Here is a 22,404-nt window from a genome sequence, read left to right on the forward strand (position 1 = left end):
TCTTATTTACTCCTATGAGAATATAGTAGAATATGACAGTCCTATGAGGATTAGAATTGACTCTCAACCTTTAGCTAAGCCTAGTCAGGGCCGGGGTGCTTTAAAATGTATTGTCCCTCAGGTGGCAATACCGACCGTCTGTATTTAGGCTTCACCTCTGTCTGTGTTGGATTGTGCTTGAGCTGCCTTCTGCCTAATCTTGTTGAATAATATGTACAGAGACTTCCTGAAGGATATACGGTCTGTCTGTCCCTTGGATCAGGATGGGCAGGTGCATAGCTGTGTGCCGACATGTTCCAGTCTGTGCCTTTTCTCCCTGAATCTAGATATTCCTCAGAGTGTCTCAAGACCTTGCTCCCAGCCGCCACCACTTGTGGTGGAAGAGAGCATCTATTTATCATCCCAGCTTGTCCAAGCTTGTCATTGGATCAGACCCTGATCCTCAGAGGCCCTGTGCCTGGACTGCAGTTTGGTCTCTTGGGGGATGTTTTAGTATCAGAAATGGTTATGTTCATGTTTTTTTCCTCTTCTTAAACCTTTATTGAGCACTTACTTTGTGCCAAGCACTGTGCTAAGTGCTTTAAATGATTTAACGCATTCAATCCACACAAAACCTTAGGCAGTAGATAGTGCTGCCATCCTCATTTTATAGATGAGGAATTGAGGCACAGAGAAGTTAAGTAACTTGCCCAAGGCCACACAGCTAGTAAGTGGCATGCCCAGGCAAATGGCTCCAGACCCTGTGCTCCTAGCCATGAATCCTGTAAATGACCATTTTCTGCTTGGTGTTGGCTACAAGGAAGCTACTTGCCAAATTTACTTTTACGAAGGGACAGGTTGCATGGTGTTTACTTTAGCTCTAACTTCATCCTTGGCCTCTTTGCTTTCCTCTTCCTGCCTTTCATTTCTCCGCCTGCCAGCGTGGCAGAGCTGGACTCTCCTCCCAGTGCTTTGAGTGGTGGGAGTGTATGCCAGGTCTTGAAACACAGGTGTTAATTGCAGAAATTGAATTGGCAATCATAGCAGCTGTTCAGAGAGCCCCAGCTTCCCTGTCTTCAGTAATTACCTATCAGAAACAGCATCCACAAAATTATCTCAGCCTTTGCTGAATCCTTTTATATTTTTAACCTCACCGAGTAACCTCTTGGGGTGCCCATGAGTTTGGAAAGCATTCTAAATGTCAGCATTTCTGCTGAAATTCAGCTTTTTCTTCCTCGGTGAAAATTTGTTATACCGGAAGAGTGGGGTTTGTTATCTTAGGGTCCAAGTTCAAGTTTTGACTCTGTCGCTTTCAAATTTATGGATTATTGCTTTCCATCCTAATCTAGATTTCCTCATCTGTGAAATGGGTGGTTTATCTCAGTTTATTGAGATCAAATGAGATAAAAATGTGACAATACCTTTTAATTTGCTGTTAGGAATTATACTAGATTTTATCTCATGCTTGATAACTAAATAGTGTAATCTTTTAAAATTCTCTATTCCAATGGAGAATATACCAGCTCTTCAGTCATTTCCATTGCTCGTCTCTAGACTGTCCTCTGCTTGGTTATGCCATTCAGTCATTCATTCACTCACTTATTCATTTGACAAAATGTACTGAGCTCCACTGTGGGTCAGCCACCCAGTCCTGTCTTTGGAGAGTCTAATAATTGGTGAGTATAGGTGAGCCTGACTGGAGGGTACTGTGTGGGAGTTGGGAGGAGATCAGGTGGACAAATTAGGCAGGCCTTTGGGCAGTGGGAAGTGGCCATCAGATTTAGGGGTTGGGAATATCATTTTTTGGGGACTATCATTGTGGAGGATGGGCAGGAAGGAACAAGACTGGAGGCAGGGAGACAGGTTGGGGTTGCAGCTTTCTGCTTTTGAGTTTATTTCAGCTTGATTTGCCCTCTCTCTGCTCTTGGAGAAGAGGCAGACAGGCCCAGTCCCCCTATAGCTGGAGGAGCCAGTTCACCAAGCTCTCCCCCCACGGGCTGAGCTCTGTAGGCTGAAGTGACCTGGTGCTGTTAAGGTTCATAGCCCAGAAGGTATTTGTTAAGTTCAAACCAGAGTTCAGCCTTGGCTCTGCCTCCACTGGGAGGAGGAAGGCCCTGGGTTTAGTTGAACTACAAACCCCACTTCTGTAAAGGAGGGGTTGGTGCAACAAGAGATTAAAAAGGCTGCCTCAGAATGCAGACGTTATGCAGCCATCATGGTCTTGTAAAGACTGGCACAACCAGCCGTCTTTTGTCATTCTTTCCTTGTTAGTCCAGGGCCCCTTCCAGCTCTGACACACACAACTCTGAGACCAGAAAAAGTATGCCAACCCAAAATGCTGCAAAACAGAACTTTTCAGCCCTCTGGTGGCAAAGGAAGGAAGAGATTTTGCTGGCAAGAGGCATCTGTTTTACTCTTCCTGATATTAGAGAGTTGGTGGGCAAGTTAGTCTCTCCAGTGTCCCAGCAGGACCATAGCTCAAGCTTCATTGAGGGGGGTCTGGCCAGGGCTCAATTCTCAGCCTCCGGCAGTGGACATTCCTGTCAGCAGGTGGCAGCAGCTCTCTGGCGAGATGAAAGCCCATCTCTGCTGACCACAGCCGTGCCACACCTCTTGGCATAGGGTCTGCTGCCTCATCTCCAAGAACCTTCTCTGTGTGTATGTTTGGGGCGGGAAAGAGTAGACATGAGTCAGACGTGGGTCCTGCCCATGTTGAAATTAGCGTAGGCAGAGAGACATTACCAGGCTGCAAAACAGAGTAAAGTGACCTTTCTGAGACGCGGGAGGCAGTGGTGTAGGGGAAAGAGGGACGGCAGCTGGACTCAGATCGACCTGGGTTCTGACCCTGACACAGCTCCTTACAAGCTGAGTAACCTTGGCATGTTGCATAATGTAAGATGATTACAGTGATGTGAGCTAACATTTATGTGGTGCTTCCTTTGGCCAAGCACGTTTCTAGGTGCTTTGTATATATTACATATTTAGGTATATCAGCTCAATCTTTAACATTCTCTCTAAGTAGATACAATTATGACCCCACTTTACAGATGAGCAAATGAAGGCACAAAGAAGCTAAAGTTCTTTCTCAAAGTCATGCAGCTAGTGAGTGGCAGAGCTGGATTCGAACCTAGGCAGGGCAGTTGCTCACCTTTGTGGTGGTGCCTATGCAAGGCCGGGTACCAGCCTATAATAACGAGGTACCTGTTATTATAGGCAGCTATATGACTTAAATAGTTAATGACATGAGGATTACATAAGTGTCTCCTTATCAGTGCTCTGTGTTTATGTTGCTAATTTTCCATCTTCCTGGCAGATTTGGGCATGTGAGCGTGGCACACCTGCTTTTGGATCACGGGGCTGATATCAATGCCCAGAACCGACTGGGGGCCAGCGTGCTCACTGTGGCCTCTCGGGGTGGCCACCTGGGCGTGGTGAAGCTGCTCCTGGAAGCTGGTGCCTTTGTGGACCATGACAAGCCCTCAGGCGAGCAGCCGGGGGCAGGGGACAGCAGGGACGAGCTGCTGGACATCACAGCCCTGATGGCTGCCATCCAACACGGGCATGAGGCTGTGGTGCGTCTGCTGCTAGAGTGGGGTGCGGACCCCAACTACGCAGCCCGGACCGTGGGCTGGAGCCCACTGATGCTGGCAGCGCTCATCGGAAGGCTTGGCGTGGCCCAGCAGCTGATGGAGAAGGGGGCCAACCCTGACCACCTCAGCGTGCTGGAGAAGACTGCCTTCGAGGTTGCGCTTGACCGCAAGCACAGGGACCTTGCAGATTACCTGGACCCACTGACCACCGTCAGGCCCAAGACAGGTCAGGCTGCCCCTCCCCACCCCCAGCCCCCACTATGGCTCCACAGAGGACCCCAAATTGTGTGTAAAAGACTCAAGCCATGGAGTGCCCAACTGAAGGGCATGCAGAAATCCGAGTCCAGCCTGCAGAGCAATGGGACTTACGATGTGCTGTGCGTAAGAATCAGTTGGGAGTACCTGTGACATGCGAGGTTCCTGGCCCCCTCCAAAGAGAGATTTGGTAGCTCTGGGAAGAGCCCGGTAACTGACATAGCAGGTGATCCTCCCTAACCAGGTGATTCTGAGGCAGGTGTTTCTGGGATTTTTCTAGAACAGCGTCGGCAAACTTCTTTTGTAAAGGGCCAGATAATAAATATGTTAGACTTTGTGTGCCATACAGTCTCTGTCATAACTGTTCATTTCTGCTAGAGTGAAAGCAGCCGTGTAAATGAGTGGGTGTGGCCACGTTCCAGTAGAACTATCATTATAAACATAGGCAGCAGGTCAGGTTTGGCCTGTGGACTGTAGTTTGCCATCCCTGCTCCAGAACAAGGTGCCTGACCTCATCTGTGATCAGCCCCCCAGACGAACTCACTTAAAATTCAGGCCATGTTTGAGGTTTTTTTTAACACCTGTTACTGTATTTCCCCAGGTATAAGACACACCCTTTTTTGAAAAATTTGGGGTCTAAAAACTGGGTGTGTCTTAATACAGTGGTTGTATGAGTGCAAAAACAAGTGCGAAAAAAGTGAGAAATGCAAGTAAAAAAATCTACCTGGATGGGCTGCCTGAACTCACCAAGCTTCCCTTTTATTGTCCATAAATGGAGGGTGAAGTAACACCCACCTCACAGGACTGCTGTGAGGATTAAGTGAGCTCACCCTGGCCCATAGGGAGTATGTGAGAGATGTTGGCAGCTGCTCTTACCCCTGTAACTGTTGTCATATTTGACAGGATCAGGCCATGGCCGTGAGTACAGACTTCCCCATCGAGCAGACCTGGGTTTGAGGCTAGTTCTCCACTTTGTGGCTGGGTGGCCGTGGGTATGTTCATTGTCCCTTCAGGACTTCAGTGTCCTCTGTCATAAAACAATTGTAATAAATGCACTTGTGAGGTTCTGTGAGCAATAGTAAGATCATGCCTATAAAACGTATACCCAGCACTTGGCACATCGATAGCACTGAGTAAAGTGAAGCTATTATAACAGGTTTTTATTGACCATTTGTTCATTCAGTTAGCCTACAAATATTTATTGAGTACCTACTAAGTACCAAGTACCGTTCTCTGCATCTGGGATAAGTCAGCGAGCAAATCAGATCCAATCTCTGCCCTTGAGGACCTTGGTAATACCCAGGAAATAACCTACTAAATAAAGCAGGTTACGTAGCACGATAGGTGGTAAGTGCCACAAGGTGGGGCGAGGTAGAGGGTTAGGAGTGGCAGGGTGCGGGGGATGCAGGCTGCAACATGACGTAGGAGGGTCAGGTGGCCTCCTTGAGGAAGTGAGATGTCAGCCGGGCAGAAGCTGAGGGAGTGTGCCCTGCGGGCTCTGGGTAAGAGCCTTCAGGTAGGACAGCAGTAAGGACCAAGGCTGTTATTAATAATGACAGGTTATTAAATAAATAATTAATGGCCCCAATGGCTCTTTTTGTGAGATGCCAGGAAATCCATCCCACCAGGGCCTTAGGGACTCCCAGGTTTCTCCCTTGAATTAGCTGTAGGACAGGTTACCCTGGAGGCTATACCTGTCATTGTGACACCCTCCTCTCACCCACAGTGGGGTTGGGGCTGGGTTCCCAGAGCTGCTCTGATATCAATGCAAAAACTGGAGCACAGAGAGAGGAAGGGACCAGCCCAGGGTCACTTGGCATCAGGGGCACAGCTACCCCAGCCTCCTGGGGTCAGGCTAGACTGTTAAGTGATTCATTTGTACCAGATAGTTGCTTAGCAACCAACTCTAAGGCCAGGTGACACACTCTTTTCTGTCAAAGGATCTTGGCATGAGAAGGTGCTGGCCCAGCGCAAATTAGACTCAGAAACACTTAAAGGAACATGACATATTTGTTAAAGCTAAGATGCAGAATTATTCTGTAATAGTATGTCACAGACAAAATCAGATGCTTGGTTCCATGTCTGTACTTTCTTTAGGAGCCCTGGAGTTAAGTACTTACCCTAGTTGGGGTGGGTGCTGGTCACTAACTATAGTAAAGATAATAAAAATTGCTCTTTGAATAGGGCCTAACCTTTTCTGAAGCATTTTCCCCTCTCTGTTATTGATCCCTGCAACTGCCATGTGGTCCCCTCGTTAGCATGCTACTCCCGTTTTAGCAATGAGGTGATAGATCCCTCTAGAAACATGCGCTCATTCTGACACGCTGACTCCAGACTCAGTGCCCCTTGCACCGTTGTTCAGCTTCTTCCCAGCTGCCCAGGGGGGCTGATCTGGACCAGAGATTCAGCCCACAACCACAGGTTTCCTCCTCCAGTTGCTCCATCCCCAGAGCTAATCAAAGGCTGCAGGAAGTCCTGTCTTCCACCACCAGCGAGGGGACTGGTCATGAGGATGCCTGCTTTTTGACAGGCGGAGGGCCCCCACTAGCTAAAGCTTAGAGGAAGGTGACGGATGAGCAGATGAGAGAGGGACTGGCATTGGGTGGTTGAAGCAGGGCCCAGCTTTGGAGGTAGACGTGAGGCGCCAGTGTCCTGCAGCAGCCCAGCAGCTGGGCTGCGGGCTCCAGCATGAAGTCAGGTGGGCAGTCGCTCACAGGGAGCTGTGTTTGCAGGTCTGGGGCAGGGGTGACTCTCAGAATCATATGCAGATTGCTTCTTATTTTAAGGGAAGGAAAACAAAAATTAACATTGGCGCCTCTGGTGACCACATCCATGACCTTCCTCTGGGCTTAGCTGCTCAGTGTCTCAGGGATCCTCTGCTCTGAAATTATCTCACGGTTGTCCATTTAGGAGAAAAGAATCGTGGTTTCTGTTTTAAATTTTCAGAGGAATTCAGATTTTTCTAAGACTGCTTTTCTATCATATCTGAGAAAGGACATCCCAAGGTTTGGAATGCGTAAAATCTTTAGGAGGATGGGATCAGGAAAATGTCCACTGCTCGTTAATGTCATTTTGGCCAAATGGCCGCCCCCCCCTCCAACCCCCCCACCCTGCCCCGATCTTATCTTTGAAGTATTTTCGGACATTCTTTGAAAATAACCTTTTTTTCTGGATTCGTCCATTACTTAGGTCTCCAATTAGATTGCCTTTGAAAAGTAGATAATTTTAAAAGCTAGGCCATGTTGTTACACCCTTGGGACTTTCCTGTGACATTAAACCTTTCGGTGCTTAACTTTTAACATCTTTGTTTACCCAGATGAGGAGAAAAGGCGACCTGATATTTTCCATGCACTGAAAATGGGTAAGTGCTTTAGAAAATCTTTTCAGATAGTTCAGAATTCAGTGCCACATTCTCCCAACCTAATATTTCTGGTCCTCTTCAAGGCCACCCAAAGTATTTGAGAAAGAAACAGGCATTTTATTGTTTCCTGACTCTAGTCTCCCCCAGGCTGACTAAGGTCCAAGTTCAGACCTTGGAGGCTGCTAGTTATGAGTATTATGGTGCTTTATACACAGATTCCAGCCGGCCCTCCCAGGCTCCTGCGCCTGTCCAGCCAAACCCTGTGGTTAGGTCCTGGCTTGCCCTGCCTCTGAAACACCTGGCTGCCCACCTACCCACTTTAGACTCTTTGTGATGAAGGACTGTTTAGCCTAAAATTTCCTCTTCTGATAGAGACCCCGTGCCCAGGAAGCCCTCCCTGATCCTCAAACCCCAGCCACAGCTGAGTTGTTCTGCGTGGTTGTTGCCTTCATCTGCCTCCTTCACCTGTCCCCTTAAGACATCAACACTTCTCTCTTTTAGTAAAGCTATTTGTGTGCTCGTCTCTGTCCCTCAAAGACTGAGGGATTTGAGAGTGGAGGCTACCTCTGACTCATCTTTGGAACCCTTATAATGCTCAGCAGCCCAGGGCAGAGGCTGGCTCAGCAAATGTTTGTTAAATCAACCCACTGGATATATGAGCCTGCAGTGCCAGGCCCATGGATCATTAGGGCTCCTGCTTCGGTTTGCAGGAAACTTCCAGCTGGTCAAAGAGATTGCCGACGAAGACCCCAACCACGTGAACCTGGTCAATGGGGACGGGGCCACCCCCCTGATGCTGGCGGCCGTCATGGGGCAGCTGCCCCTGGTGCAGCTGCTGGTGGAGAGGCATGCTGAAATTGACAAGCAGGACAGCGTGCACGGCTGGACAGCCCTCATGCAGGCCACTTACCATGGGTCAGTGCCAGCCCCACTCCCTTTGCGGCGAGGCTGATTGGATGCTCAGGCTGACATAGGGTTCTTGATGGGGCTTTCTGGCCCTGAGACCTACAGATCAACCCCGGGGCTCTGAAGACGCTGGGGCAGGCAAAGAAGTTGAAACAGCGCAGGCTCATTCTTTCCTGTGTTCCTGCCCTTCTCTGCCCAGTTTTTCTCTGACCTCATCACAGAACTTCACCAGGGGCCAGGGAAAACCAGGCGGCAAAAATGTTTTATGCAGAAAGATAAGTTTCTGTAGATTGATTTCAGTTGATTCGTTTGAGGTTGAGTGGTTGGCTCATTTGAGGTTTTCACATTGATGTGTGAGCAGCCCCCTTAAGTTGCCCCTAGTGGAAGTGAGCCTGAGCCATTCATACCACTGGCTTCTCAGAAACATCCGATGGTGACACTTGCTGGAACAAGCAGCAGCATGGACTGGTGCCTCTGAATCTCTTGTCTTCTGTCATCCCATCTCCCTCTGGTAGGCCTCCTCTTTGGGGGAGGCTGACTGGGAGGTGGGGATCTGCACACAGTCACACAGCTGCTTGGGTCTGATTCCAAATTAGGGGCTCCTTCCTTGCCCTGTGTCAGGTGACCAGAGCATTTTCCTGAGTCATCTCCAAGTGGTTTGTTTTCTTATTTGACGAGCCCCAGACTTCCACATCAAGCACCTTGGCCAGTGCGGGGGTCCTGATCTGGGTGTGGGGAGTGGGGCCTGCGTGTAGTCTTGGTGCCCTAGCGGTTTCGGGGCAGAGCCCTCTGTGTTCATTTTGTTCATGGAAGGAGCACTTAGGCTTTGACCTGCCTGAGGGTAGGGAATGCAGAGTGTGAGACGATTGGCAGCTTTCCACGCCATTCTTACATGCTCAGTGACTGGGCACTCACTCTAGTTAATATCGTGTCTTGTTGCCTAGGAGCAAAGCCATGCTTTTGCTTTCAGTGGGTCTAACTCTGACATTTTCTTTCCTCCCCAGGAATAAGGAAATTGTCAAGTATCTGCTAAACCAAGGGGCTGATGTCACTCTTCGTGCAAAAAACGGGTACACGGCCTTTGACCTAGTGATGCTGCTGAGTGATCCTGGTGGGTTGTTTCAGGAAAAGCGTTGTAAAGCTGCCTCGCCTTTCTCTGGCTGGGAAGCCAGATAATCGCCTGCATTTTAAACACTTGCTTATTCAAGGGGAAAGCCAATCTCAAGCTCCGAGAGCTCCCCATATGGCCCTAGGCAAGCCTCTGCCTTCCAAGCACAGGCTGGGTTGGGGTAGTCCCCAAGACCTCTCCCACCTCCAGCTGCCGGTAGCCTCCAAGAAGGGAAGGCCAGCGAGGCGTGTGCCTGTCCTGGCAGTCCACACAAATCCTAGAATGGTGTCTGTGCTTTGTAGCCAGAAACTCTGAGTGGCTCAGGAGTAAACAAAAAGGCCCTTTGCCAAGCAGAATCAGAGATGGAGCAGTGACCCCTCAGCTAAATTGTGTAGGTGGAGCCTGCCTGGTGAAGGGCACCATGATGAGGGTGTCTCCATTCCTAGCCCCACCTCTCTTGGTCCTGGGCTGGCATCGCTGCTCCCCCCAGCCCTTCCCTAAGCATGGCAGGCCCTTTTCTGGGAACGGGGGCTTCCAATGAGCCAGTTCAAGGGGCAGGGTCTCTCTATCTGTTTATAATCCTGGAGTTTCAGCCCAGATTGGGGGAGAGGCTGGGGAGCTCTCCTGACCCACAGGCTTTGAACCCTGAGCCAGATCTCAACTTACTGGCCATGGAGAGAGCCCCAAGTGGGTTTATTCCTGCTGCTGCTCTTAGCCATAGGGGTTGCAGGCCAGAGTGTCCTTCCTCATCACCAGCATTGTCACCCCCACCACCCCTCCCCGCTACAGGCCCCCCGTGTCACGGATATGCTGCTTGGCTCCATTTCATCCTTGCAGAGGGTCTGAGGGGAGCAGAGCCTCATGTCCTCTTTTCGAGGGAGGTGACCGAGGGAAGGTGACTGAGACCAGGGGAATGACTCGATCCAGCCAGAGAGTGAAAGCCCCCAGCCAGGTCCAGTGAGCTCACTCACACTCAGAATCAGCCTCCTACGACCCAGGCTGGATGGCGCATGCTTTTCTCGGACAAGCTCTTCTCTCTCACTATATTTTCTCTCCCTTGCTCCCTGCCCATTTCTCCACTCCCTTTCCCCATAAAACAATCTGTCCCTAGTGGATTATTTTTTCCTAGTGGGTTTTTTTAAGTGAAGTTTTTGCCTGAAATTTTCAAAGAAACACATGCTTATTATTGAACACTTGGAGAGGAAAAAAGAAATGGTTGTCAAGAGGAACCATTAACCATGTTAATAATTTGCAGTAGTTTCTTCTCAGTCTTGTTTGTTGCTTTTTAAAGTAACCTTGTTGAGTTAATAATAATTAATGACACTTAACCACTCTTAAGCATTTACCATATACCAGGAATTTCCTCAAATCCTCCAGACACCTTTATGTGGTGGGTACTAATGTCACCCCTTTTACAGAGGCACAGAGAAGTTCCCTAATTAACCTGTAATTACACAGCCAGAGAGGGTCAGAGGCGTAATGTGAACCTCTGCCCTCTGGCTGCAGAGCCTGTACTCTTTAAAATATACCACCCCTCTGCCTTCCTGGAGGAAGAGGGCTTCTGGTTTTTCTTTCTGATTATGTGGATTAAGCCCTGCTGGCCTTTTTGCCACCTTTTGAAGATCAGATGGAAAGGCTTAATCCCGGAGTAACACAGACTTGAGTTGAGTTCTAAGGCTGATGGAGGTCATCCTGGGCCCATTTCCTATAGCGCAACAGACATATTTGCAGGTAAAATGCTACCTTTTATGCCCATAGACACGGAACTTGTTCGACTGCTGGCATCTGTCTGCATGCAGGTGAATAAAGACAAAGGCCGGCCCAGCCACCCACCACCCCCACCCCACTCGAAGGTCCGACAGCCCTGGAGTGTCCCAGTGCTGCCCGATGACAAAGGCGGGCTTAAGGTTTGCCTTTTCCTATCTTAAAGGGCTTTGACAGAGATGGTGGGGTGGGGGGTTCTTACCACTTCCTGTTAACCCAGGGTTTACTTAGGCTGTGGGTAGAAGGCTGGCAGGGATGAGAAGCAAGATGGGGGTGAGCAGTAGGGAATGGTGGGGACCAGGGAAAATGGGTGATCCTAACCACTCTGCATCAGTGGCTGCTTTACAAGAATGTAGGTCTATGTTACTAGGTACTCCTTTTTTTTTCAGGAGAAACTAGAAAGTCAGATTTTGATGTGGAAACTCCATTTATAAATGTAGGGAATTTTTTTTAAATCTGCATGATACAGTACTGAGCTGGCCAAACCGAGCACCTCCCTTCCCAGGCCATGTGTCTGTGGCCTCTGCTTCAGTATGTAGAGCATTTGCCGATTACGCCATTCTGGGAATCTCCCTGCAGTCCACAGGCCCCCATCAGCTTCTTCCTGGAAACACCAAAACCAAGTTCCAGTTGCTTATTTCTAACTGCAAGCCTAGTATTTTTCTTTGAATTTCTCATCTCCCCATCCTGTTCTACTTGTTTGGAATCTAACTGATTTCCCCCACCCCCACCCCATCCTGTCTGAGTCCTAGTCCCTTCTCAGATCTGCAGACTTGGCATGCCTTTGGCGTTGGTGGCTAACTCAAGCCTCAGATTCTTCCTCCCAGTGCTGTTTGCATAGATCCCTTTGTCCCTGTTCTCGCTGCCATCGCTAGGCCGGGCCTCCCTTTGGGTTGTGCCAGTAACTTCCAAGCTGTCATGGGATTATGGGGACACCCTGGGAGGTAGCAACTGTCCCCGCTCTAGGTGGGGAGGCATCAGCTGCAGGAGCAGATGGCCAGGCCTGCGTATGGCCACCCTGACACCTCTCGCGTTGTCACTGGAATAGGTGGAAAGAGGTTATGCAGTGATAGAGGTTAAGGTGTTTGGTGTTGCCCATGTCCATCTCTCTGTCCCCGACTCACTGTGAGACTTTGAGCAAGGGTCACCCCTGTCTGGGTCTCCATTTCTCAATCTGTACAATGAGATTGGTTAGATGAGGGGTGGCAATTTGGGTTCACTGCCACCTCGCACCTATTCAAAATGGTTCCTAAGGGCAGGGTCAGAAAAGATTTAGAGAGAACCCGGGCTTATAGGGAAAGGGTGCTGTGGTCGATTGGTAATGCCTGCCATTGGCCCAGGAGAGGGGAGGGTAAGCAAGTGTAAAGTGTAGTCCCGGTCCCTGGGTGGGTTTGTTCCTGGGGCATGACCTCTGCTCTGCGTCCCTTTGGCAGTCCTGGTGGAACCGAATGTCCAATCGGTTCCGGAAGCTGAAGCTGATGCAGACCCTGCCCCGTGGGCTGTCCAGCAACCAGCCATTGCCTTTCTGTGATGAGCCGGAGCCAGCTCTGGACTCCACAATGAGGGCGCCCCCCCAGGACAAGACAAGCCGCTCTGGGCTCCCCGATGTGGCCCCCACAATGAAAGACACTGGTAAGAAAAAGCTGCAGATGTGGTAGCATTTCCAGAATGGTCAATCCCACATCCTCTGCCCGGTGTCCTTTCTCCCTCCTGGGCTGATGTCAGAGGTGAGATGACGCTGGACTGGAGTAGTGGCTGGGCTGGCAAAGAAGAGACTTAGGCAGGCACACCGATGCTAGGAGCATGGTAGAATGGGGGGGCTGGTGGCGAGAGTCCCAGGTTCCTGTCCCACATGCTCTGCTGAGAGACCTGAAGCCATAGATAGGCAATTCTCCCACCTATCAAATGTGATTGGTCTGTGGCACTGAAAGTGTTTTGAAATAGAACGAGTTACCTGGGGGGAAGAGGATCTGTGAGCTCCCCATTACTGGAGCTTTTCAATAGATTGGATGACTTTGCCAGGGTGCTGAAGGAGATTCCCATGCCGATTGGGAAATTGGTTAGCTCAGATCCCTTCTGACAGACTCCCCCCACCCAGACCAGCTCCATTGGCACCATGGCTTCAGACAGACTATTGAGCTGGGTGCATCACTGTCTGACCCAGCACGGCAGTGGTTTATGGAAAAGCTGAAAACACGCTCTGAGATACATTTTTAATGCTTTCCTTCTATTCAAATATTGAATACCAATTATTATTAAATATTTAATCACCCAGGAGAATTGGTTTACCAGGATGAAGGCCAACCTGGTCACTCATCCTCATGTCATGCACTCGTGCGGGGGTCATTTCATGAAACTTCCATTTGTCTCTCAGGTCCTGGGAGCACAAGAGGAGAAAAGGAAGATGTGTTATTGACAACCATGGTGAGTGTGGGGCTTTTCTAAAAGATTTCAGGTCTTCCCAATCATTAGTTGATTGGTTAACAAGGAGGGTTGTGGGCATTTGTCTTTCTTTGTGATGGAATTGCTATCAAAATGCATAACCATGGGTCCAGCTCTGGCACCAAGGAGTCAGAACAGGTGCCAGCCCTAAACCAGGTGACGCTGTGCTGGCGTTTAGTGGTCACATTCTCAGGGGAGGCAGCCCTGAGGACGGGCATTGAAGGGGTACAAGTTGATGGGCGATACTGGACTCATCATTTTGGTTCTGGAGAGCCAGGGGGAGAGGAGTCACAGAGGATTTTCCAGCCTGAGTGAGGCCTCAGTTTCCTCATCTATTTATAAGCTAGAGATGTATCAGGATTAGGGTCAGCTGTGAGTAATGGGAAGCCCCCAAATAACAGTAACATAAATAAGATAGCAGCTTATTTCTCTCAAGTAAGTGGCGTTCAGGACTGGTACATTGTTCCATGGAGTTAGGGACCTGTTGGTCTCCTAGGAATGGCTTCTATTACCAAGGTCACCTCTCAGTCCAAGATGGCTGCCAGAGCTCTGGGCATTACTGTCTCATTCCAGCCAGCAAGAAAGATAAGGGAAGAGATGGCCATGGGTACACGCCAGGCGTCTTTAAAGAATTTTCCTAACTCACCTATCACTTCTGTTTACATCAGATCAGCCAGAATTTAGTCACATGGCCACATCACACTGCTCAGGAGGCCCAACTAAATGTCAGGGATGTCTACTAAGAAGGATGTGTAAGATGGATACTGGGGGACAGCCGGCAGTCTCTGATTTAGGGATGCTGTCCCACATGGCTGTGTGTTTTAAATAAGAGCATCCACAGGAAGATCTTAGCATAGTGCCTGGCCCAGAATGAGCTTTCAGTTATCTGCTTTGGGACCTTGGACGTGTTGCCTCACCTCTGTGGGCTTCATGTTCCTTTTCTCTGAGATGAGAGCCTCTTTGTTGGGGTTAGACTCAAGTCCATTTAGCTCTGAGACCCTAATCTGGAGGCTGGCCAGGAGAGGGCAGTATTGGAGAGGAGAAGGAGCAGAGATGCCTGCAGAGAAGGGCCTAAGCTGCCTCAGGACCTGCAGAGCTGCCAGCGGTCCTGACCAGGACCTGCCAGCTCTCCCTGGCCCCACCACTCACATTGGTGTCTACACACTGACTGTGGGAGCTTGTACTGCCTGGCATTTGATAATACTATTAAATAGTAATAATTATTTTCCATGTGAAGGTGAAAATGCTGTTGTTGAAATTGTGGAAGATTCAGTAGAATATAAAAAAGAGAAATAAACTCACCTTGATCACACATATGATTGACATTTTGTGGTATATATCGTTTGAGTGGTTTTCCTACCATTTTTTAGCACCTATGAATATGATCTCATGTTATATTAATAATAATAGCAGGTACTTAACACAGCACGTGCTAAGTACCAGCCACTATTTGCAGCACTTTACATATATTCACTCATTTAGTCTCTCCTACAACCATGCAGAGTACACACTGTTATCTTCCCCATATTGTACAGCCTGATCACGACCATCTTTTCCACATCACTGAACGCTCTTTGGCCACATCATATCTAATGGCTTCGTGACACAACACTGCATCGTGGCAGTGTGCATGACTGACCAGTGGAGATTGGCCTGGGGGAGTTAGGGGTTTCTAGTTTTGTGTTGTTTTAACAGCCCTGATGAATACTCTTATGCCTCAGTTTCTCCCACTTGCTGGATTATTTCATTGGGATAAATATCTAGAAATGGAATTTCTCAGTCAAAGGGTATGAATGTCACAGCCTTCCAGAAAGTGTACAACAATTTAGACCCTCAACCCAAATGAATGATAATGCCCATCTGTGGTGGGTTTGCAGTTGCAAGCATCCTTAGTCATCTTCCAGTCCAATCTCCCGTTTCTGGATGAAATTGCTGAAGCCTTAGAGCACACAGCCCTTGTTCACGGGCTCTCAGAGAAGCTCAGGACAGCCAGGATGAGAACCCAGGATGCACCCCCTTCTGCCCTGGAGCACTTCCGACCTGCCTCCTCATGCCCTGTAGAGGGCAGCAGTGTGCCCACCTGCCCCTTGGGAGATGGAGGCTGGCCAGGGCTCCCTGCTGAGTGGGAGTTTGCAGCCATCCTTGCAGGAGTTGCCCTGCTTGGAGGCAGGTTCAGCTGTGGGATGCCCTTCCCTGCAAAGCACCATCTGGCACCAAGTTCAGTCTTTTCTTAATTAAAGTTAGTATGGCACTGTGTGAATGCTTTTCCCTGACAATCCACCAGTCCTGGTTGTGTGGATTTTATACTGACCCCAAATCACATTTTCAAAATTTAAAATTCATTTGCAGTTAAAAATGTCAGCAGTAGGAGGTGTGGCTGGAGAGTAGGATGGGTGTGGTGGGTTGGGGAAGGGAGGGGAGTGTTTGCTGGGCACTCAGAGCGCTAGCCTGGGCCTCCCAGTCCCCTTCCTCCTGAAAGCCCCAGCTCTGGTCACACCAGTGTCCTTGCAGTTCTGCACACTTGTCCTGCTCATCCCTTTCCAGGCTTTTCCACGTTCTGTTCCCTCCGTCTGCAGTGCCCTTTTCCCAGTCCTCACTGGGGCAGCTTGCATGGTCTTTCAGGCTCAGCTCAGGTGCTCCGTCTACCTGCAGCAAGGGGTGCCTCCCGTGTGCACCCCTGCTCCCCTTCCCCCATCACAGCACACCCATCATCACTTGGCTTTGTCTTGGCCCTCCATCCTTCTGTCCCTGTTCTAATCTTGCTGCTGCGGATGGATCCAGGAGAAGCTGGGAGCTGGAGCAGAGCAGACGTGGGTATTGCTCAGTCGCTGGGAGCAGAGCTGAGGACACCATGTGGGTTTCTGGCTTGGGTGGAGGGGTAGATGGTGCTTTTCCCTGAGAAGCAGGAATCTGGAATCTTTCTCCCAGATCCAGGAGCCCCCTGGGGCCTTTGCCTAACCCATAGCCTATCTTTTTCAGCTTCGAAATGGAGCCCCCTTCACCAGGCTTCCGAGCGACAAGCTGAAGGCAGTCATCCCCCCTTTCTTACCCCCTTCCAGCTTTGAGCTGTGGAGCTCGGACCGGTCCCGGACATGTCACAACGGAAAGGCAGACCCCATGAAGACTGTGCTGCCCCAGAGAGTCAGCAGGGGCCACCCTGTGGGCAGCGGTAACACAGACACTGTAAGTCACCCAGCTGACATGGTTTGACACGTCACTCACAACTCACTGAAATAGTGATGTGTTGCAGGCAAAAGGGCCCTCAGACCCACTGATGCAGAGGAGTTAAAGCTTTTTATTTTTATTTTTTAAAGGAGTGATACCTTTTGTCTAATGAAATCCTATGAAGGAACATAATATGTAAACAGATTACAATGTCAGAGTGAAAGGAATGAAAGTGGGAGTTTTCTGGAAGCCTGAAGCTGCAAGGAACACAGTTTGAAGACCCAGTCTAATCCGACCTTCCCTTTAGTAGGTGGGGACACTGGGACCCAGAGAAGGGAAGTGATTTGCTGAAGATCACCCAGCCAGGTGGGGTGTGCCTGGGACCAAAAATCAGATTCTTGGCTTTTAATCAAGTTCTACTCTACATTACTGCTTAGGTCCATGACCAAGAGCAAACACTAGGAGGCATGTAGCTATGAGCGCTACTGATGTTTTCTTACTCCCAGAAGGAGTGTGACCTCTATCCTCTGGACCACAGTGGCTTCTGACTCTGTGGCTTTAGGTGTCTGTGTAACATACGAAGGTTCTCTTCTTGAGGTGGGAGGTTATCTCCATATGTGTAGACTGTTTACATGCGGATACGGTAAATGCGCAAACCAAAGATGAGGATTTTTGGCCCTGACCTGCCATGACCTGCCATGGAGTGATTGGAGAAGTTCAGGGCCTCCATCTCTGCTGTAAAATGGGGCTGACACCTGAGCTTGCAGCTGCCTCCCGAGGCTGACGTAATATCAGATCTCTACAGGGAGACCAAGAACCTGGCCTCCTGCTCAGAACGGGCAGGGTGGGTTTGCATTTGGTCCACAACGTGCAAGGAGCTGAATGATGGTGAAAGCAGGGTGATCTGTGGGAAGTGATGTCACGAGGGCTCAGCCTGAGCTGAATGGTCAGATTGTCAGCAGCAAGAAGTAAACTCTGATCTCCTAGGGGACTGCTAGCAGGCTGAGCACCAGTCGGCAAGGACGTGCCAGGAGGCCTCAGCTGGGGTGGGCTGGCTGAGCTTCAGGTCTCTCCCCTGTGTGGCTCTGTGTGTCCAGAGGAAGGAACATCAAACCCTAACATGACATCCCCCTCTTCCTGCAGACCCCTGTCAGGCCAGTTAAATTTCCATCTCTCTCAAGAAGTGCGGCCTCTCCTACCAATTCTGGAAACTTCAACCACTCACCTCATTCCTCAAGTGGCTCCAGTGGGGTAGGGGGCATGAGCAGGCACGGTGCAGAGCTGCATAACCGCTCAGGTGGGTACCTGGGCAGGGCCCCTCAGGGGAGGTGGGCAGATCCCTGGGAGCCGAGGGTGTGACCACCCCCATGCTCGCTCTGCAGATAGCCCCCGAAACAGCTGCACACAATGCGTCTTCTCGATGTGGCCAAGGGATTTTTCAGTGAATTCACAGTTTGGAGTTTCTTTTATGCATTTTTCTTGAGGGAAGAGGGAGTGGAGACAGAGGAAATAAAATCTAAAATGCTCTATATTGTTGGAAAATTTTATAAGAAATTAAGAGAAATGTGTGGTGTTTTCATGGTGTTCAAAATCCTTGAAGGTTAAACCTTAGCTTCTCATCCTGCCTTTTCAATGAACAGATGAGGAAACTGAAGATCAGAGTGGGCAAGAGATTTGCCCAGGGACACAGAGCAAGATGATGACAATTAGGACTCAAGCCGGAGTTCCCCGGTTATTTTGAGCTTACAGCATACTTTCTTATCCTCCTGAGGGCATTAAGGCTTAACCAAAGCCAGCTTTGCAGGAAGGGCACCCCTGCTTTATGCCATTATATAAGAAACATATGCTCCTTGTAGAAAAGCTTTAAGATCAGATAAACCAAAAGAAGATAATAATAATAATAATAATAATAATAGTAATGGTACAGTCTCACCCACTAAAGATCATTAACATTTTGGGGTATATCTTTACAAAGTACTTTTATGCATATTATATTTATGAAAGTGGAATAATAATTTATTGAGCATTTAGTGTGTGTTAGACATGGTACCAAGCCCTTTAAATGGACTATCCCCCAACAACCTGCAAGGGTATCATCTCCATTTCACAGATGAGGGAACTGGGGCTCAGGAAAGTTGAATTCGGCCAAGGTCACTCAGCTGTGAATTAGCAGAGGCAGGACCTGAACCCAGGCAGGCTGACATCAGAGCAGAGCTCTGTAACTTTTTTCCCTTTGCACATATCACCATATTGTGAATACCTTTTTATGCCCATACATCTGTTTCTGCAGCATCTTTTTAATAACCAAACATAATATTTCATTCATATGAGATATTGTACTTTTATATAACCAATTCCCTCTTGTTGAACACTGGGGCTGTTCTAGGTTTTTGCTTCTGTAGATAACCACACTAAGTAATGCCTGCACACCTCTATATTTGCATACTCAGTCAGTTATTTGCTTAACTTAAGTTCCCCAAATCAGAGCAGTAGGGTCAATGGGTTTGCCTGTTTTCGAGGCTTTTGATACCTTTTGCTTTCCAGAAAGGTACCATTTATACATGTAAAATATTTACACCTAGTAAATGCTTTGCAAGTGTAGCTATCAGTGTTCTTTCTCTAGCACCTTCCCTAGCCCTGGGTATTATCACTTTCCTTTTTTCTTTCATAATAATTCAAGGTTGTTAGTAGATTTGGGGAGCCTTGGAGGAGGAACTTGGCAATCAGGGTTCGATCAGGGAAGCTGACATCTCTGAGAATTATGCAAGAGGAAGTCACTGCACAGCTGTAGGAGGAGTTGGGGATGTAAAGCTCAGAAAGAGGGAGTCCGAGGGGAAGGGAGGCGCCCTGGCAGGCAGGATGGCCAAAGGCGCCGCAGGGGATCTGCAGTGGGAATGGGGGCTGGGGGCAGGCATCTGCGCCTGATGGATGCTGGCCGAGCTGGAAGCGAGGAAGCGAGGACAAGCTAATCTTACCTACACTGCATCTTTCACCACCTCTTACCACGACACCTTCATCGCATGATGGCCACTGCGTCACAGCCGCCTTCCGGTTCTCATGCAGAGTCCTCTTGTGGTCAGCCCTGACCCAGAGCCACACGGGGAGGGGGTCTGGGAAACATGGTTCTGGCTCAGCCCAGTCGGCACATGAAGTCCACTGCACCCAGGTTATAGTATGCTGGACCTGTGGCGGTCATTCCTATCCCTGTTTCCCCAGGTGGCAGCATAGACAGTGTCCTGTCCCAGATCGCTGCCCAGCGGAAAAAAGCAGCCGGACTGTCTGAGCAGAAGTCCAGCCATTGGTCGAGTCCTGTTGGGCCAGCACCCGGGTCCAGTCCATCCGAGCTTCCGGTCTCCCCTGCAGGCGGTGGCAGTCTGGGTGGCAAGGTGCTTGTTCTGTTTCCGTCTCCTCCGGGTAACACTCATTGATTCTGTTCTAACTGGCCTCACGTGTTGGGGAACGTGGGTGGTGCCAGAGTTCTGGGACAGGAGTAAAGACAGGCCCCTTCCGGAGGCCACTCCTGGGCTTTCTGAGAAGGCCTGGGACGTGTGGGCAGTCACTGAGGTCACACCCTGTGCCCTTCGTCGCCTGCACACATGTTCACCTTCCACCTGATCTCCAGGGCACCAGCAGGTGCCTCATCCAGCCTCATGCTGCACATTTTTGTTCATTGATTAGAGCAAAAGGGTTCAGAGTATGGGTTCAGGACCACTGTCCGGGGGGTTCAAATCTCAGCCCCACACTTCAGCATCTAGGATGGGGCCTGGCCCCGGGAAAGCCTGGGCAAGTGTCAACTGTAAGCGTTGCCATTAGTAGCACCACTTTATTCGTTCGTTGTACACATCTTTGGAGCATCTGCTCTGGGCCTGGGACTGCTAGCACTGAGGATCCCGTGCTTAACTGAGAGTTCAGTGACCGCTCAGGGTGTCACTACGGACACAAGCAGTCTCCCCTCAGTGTGGTCGAGTCTGTCATGGAGAAGGGAGGATGCCCTGCCCGGCTTGAGGGTGTCAGTGGTATCTAAATGGGGACCTGAAGGATGAAGAGCCAGATGGAAGGGGCAGGGGTGAGGCAGGGTGAGGGGACGGCACGTGCAGCACTGCAGAGGCCAGAGTGCAGTAGAGGGGAGGAGCTGAAGGAAGGCTGACGGGCAGGAGAGAGCCGCAGCCTCGCCTCCCCACTCTGACACCATTCCTCCATTGATGCCGCCCTGGAGCTGTCACCACCTTGTTAGCAGCTCTGGAGTTCGCAATGGATGAGAACCCCTAAATGTCTCTCTGGAACGGGAAGTCTTTTCGTCTTCACAATGCCTACTGTACCTCCTGAGCCCTCCCACCTGGGTTGATTAATGAGGAAGCCCCAGAGTGTGGGTTCCTAATCGTGAGTGTGAACTGGCTCCTCCCCAGGTGGCTCTCCAGGTGGCTCCCCCAGTGGTGCAGTGAAGCCCATTTCCTCCTCTGAGAGGATCCCAAATCCAGCCACAACCCCACTCGTCACCATCTATTCTAGATCTCAAGCTTCTTTCCCGAGAAAAGTTAGGTCACTTGAAAGCCTCGCCCCTGGACCTTTGCCCAAAAGTGCCTCCAGAGATTGATGTCTTAATGGATGAATAAGAAATCATCTTTTTTTAAAAAACAGCCGTAAGAGTTGGTTACACAACTCTGTGTTATTCAAAGTTCCTTTTGCAGTTGGACCTACATAATTAGGTTCCTGTTATAACATAGCTCCAGAGAAAAGTTTCTCTCTCCCTATACATTAGCATACTTTCCGTTATATTGAAAATTACTCGTGTAATAGGATCTACGTATGTAATTAAGCTACTTTTAGAATCTGGCTGTAGGAAAAAGAATGTCTCTACTGATACTTTGATATATTTTCTTTCCTCAGATAGTAAGAATTATTGTATTATTATTATTCCTCTTTCTGCTTCTGCTGCTAGGAAACTCAGCTACTCATTACAGTAGTCTGGTTTTGATATAACTGTTGCCTAAAATTTTCTGTTTCTATTTTGATGATCTTATTAGATGTGTTAGATAGTATTAGCTTCCTTTAATTGGTGTTGGAAATAAGTAGGCATCTAAGTTAGAAATTATATTAACTATCATCTTTGTTGACTGCATCTATCGTATATAATCTATATACAAGTATAGTCTGATGAAAGGAAATTGTGTCAAAAGATGCATTCAGGAAACAATCTACTGGGGAAACTGGGGAAATGATGCAGGTCAATGATCACCTGATTTGCTTAATATAATAATATGCTGTCACCTTCAGGTTTCTGGGCTCCACCCAGCATAACTGAATGAGACTCTCAGGACAGGGTTTGGGAAATCTATTATCCTCCCCAGGGGGTGTTGCAGCCAGCCCAGCAAGGGCTCTTAGAAACCACTGCCCTAAATCAAAGGACATCAGGAATGGGCTTTCTGTCAGTGGCTCCAGCAGCAAAATGGAGACATGAAGTGCTTCTCAAAGACTCCCTTAGGAAGAATTAGAAATTAGTATTCAAAATATGAGCCTCCTGAATCTGGTTTTTGTACTTTGCTTAAAACAAGCACCACTGTGATAGTGGAATATTCACAAGGCATGGCTTCTCTCATGCTCGCAAATCAGCGAGCCTTAGGAGGCACAGAATGGGGAGAGTTGGAGTATTTATCTACAATTCCCAGATCTCTGAAAGCCCATAGTGGGTATATCAGCTTTCTGTTTCCACCCTAAAGCTCAGCGTTTTAAAACAAAAAGCATTCCTTTAGCTCATGAATCCGTGGGTCAGCAGTGTAGTCTGGACTTAACTGGGCAGTTCTTTTGGTCTGGGGCGATAACTTACATGTCTGGCT

At 49.1% G+C, this 22,404-nt stretch overlaps 1 protein-coding gene across 3 annotated transcripts in view; it reads left to right on the forward strand.

Moving 5' to 3' along the window:
- Positions 1-22,404, forward strand: part of ANKS6 (ankyrin repeat and sterile alpha motif domain containing 6) — a 57,145-nt gene that overhangs the window by 9,666 nt on the left and 25,075 nt on the right. For 2 of the 3 annotated variants that reach the window (XR_002124789.1, XM_019649552.1), the window contains exons 2-11: positions 3,293-3,795; positions 7,141-7,185; positions 7,896-8,100; positions 9,096-9,202; positions 10,958-11,106; positions 12,397-12,595; positions 13,338-13,387; positions 16,385-16,588; positions 17,714-17,867; positions 19,787-19,956. Coding sequence is in view for 2 of the 3 variants with exons in the window: in XM_019649552.1 (XP_019505097.1) it covers positions 3,293-3,795; positions 7,141-7,185; positions 7,896-8,100; positions 9,096-9,202; positions 10,958-11,106; positions 12,397-12,595; positions 13,338-13,387; positions 16,385-16,588; positions 17,714-17,867; positions 19,787-19,956 (1,786 nt within the window). In the remaining variant the exon portion in view is untranslated. Of the gene's footprint in view, positions 1-3,292; positions 3,796-7,140; positions 7,186-7,895; positions 8,101-9,095; positions 9,203-10,957; positions 11,107-12,396; positions 12,596-13,337; positions 13,388-16,384; positions 16,589-17,713; positions 17,868-19,786; positions 19,985-22,404 lie in introns of all 3 variants that reach the window. The other variant, XM_019649553.1, reaches the window with a different exon arrangement.

The sequence above is a fragment of the Hipposideros armiger genome, unplaced genomic scaffold, assembly GCF_001890085.2.
Source record: "Hipposideros armiger isolate ML-2016 unplaced genomic scaffold, ASM189008v1 scaffold_133, whole genome shotgun sequence".
NCBI classification, from domain to species: domain Eukaryota; kingdom Metazoa; phylum Chordata; class Mammalia; order Chiroptera; family Hipposideridae; genus Hipposideros; species Hipposideros armiger.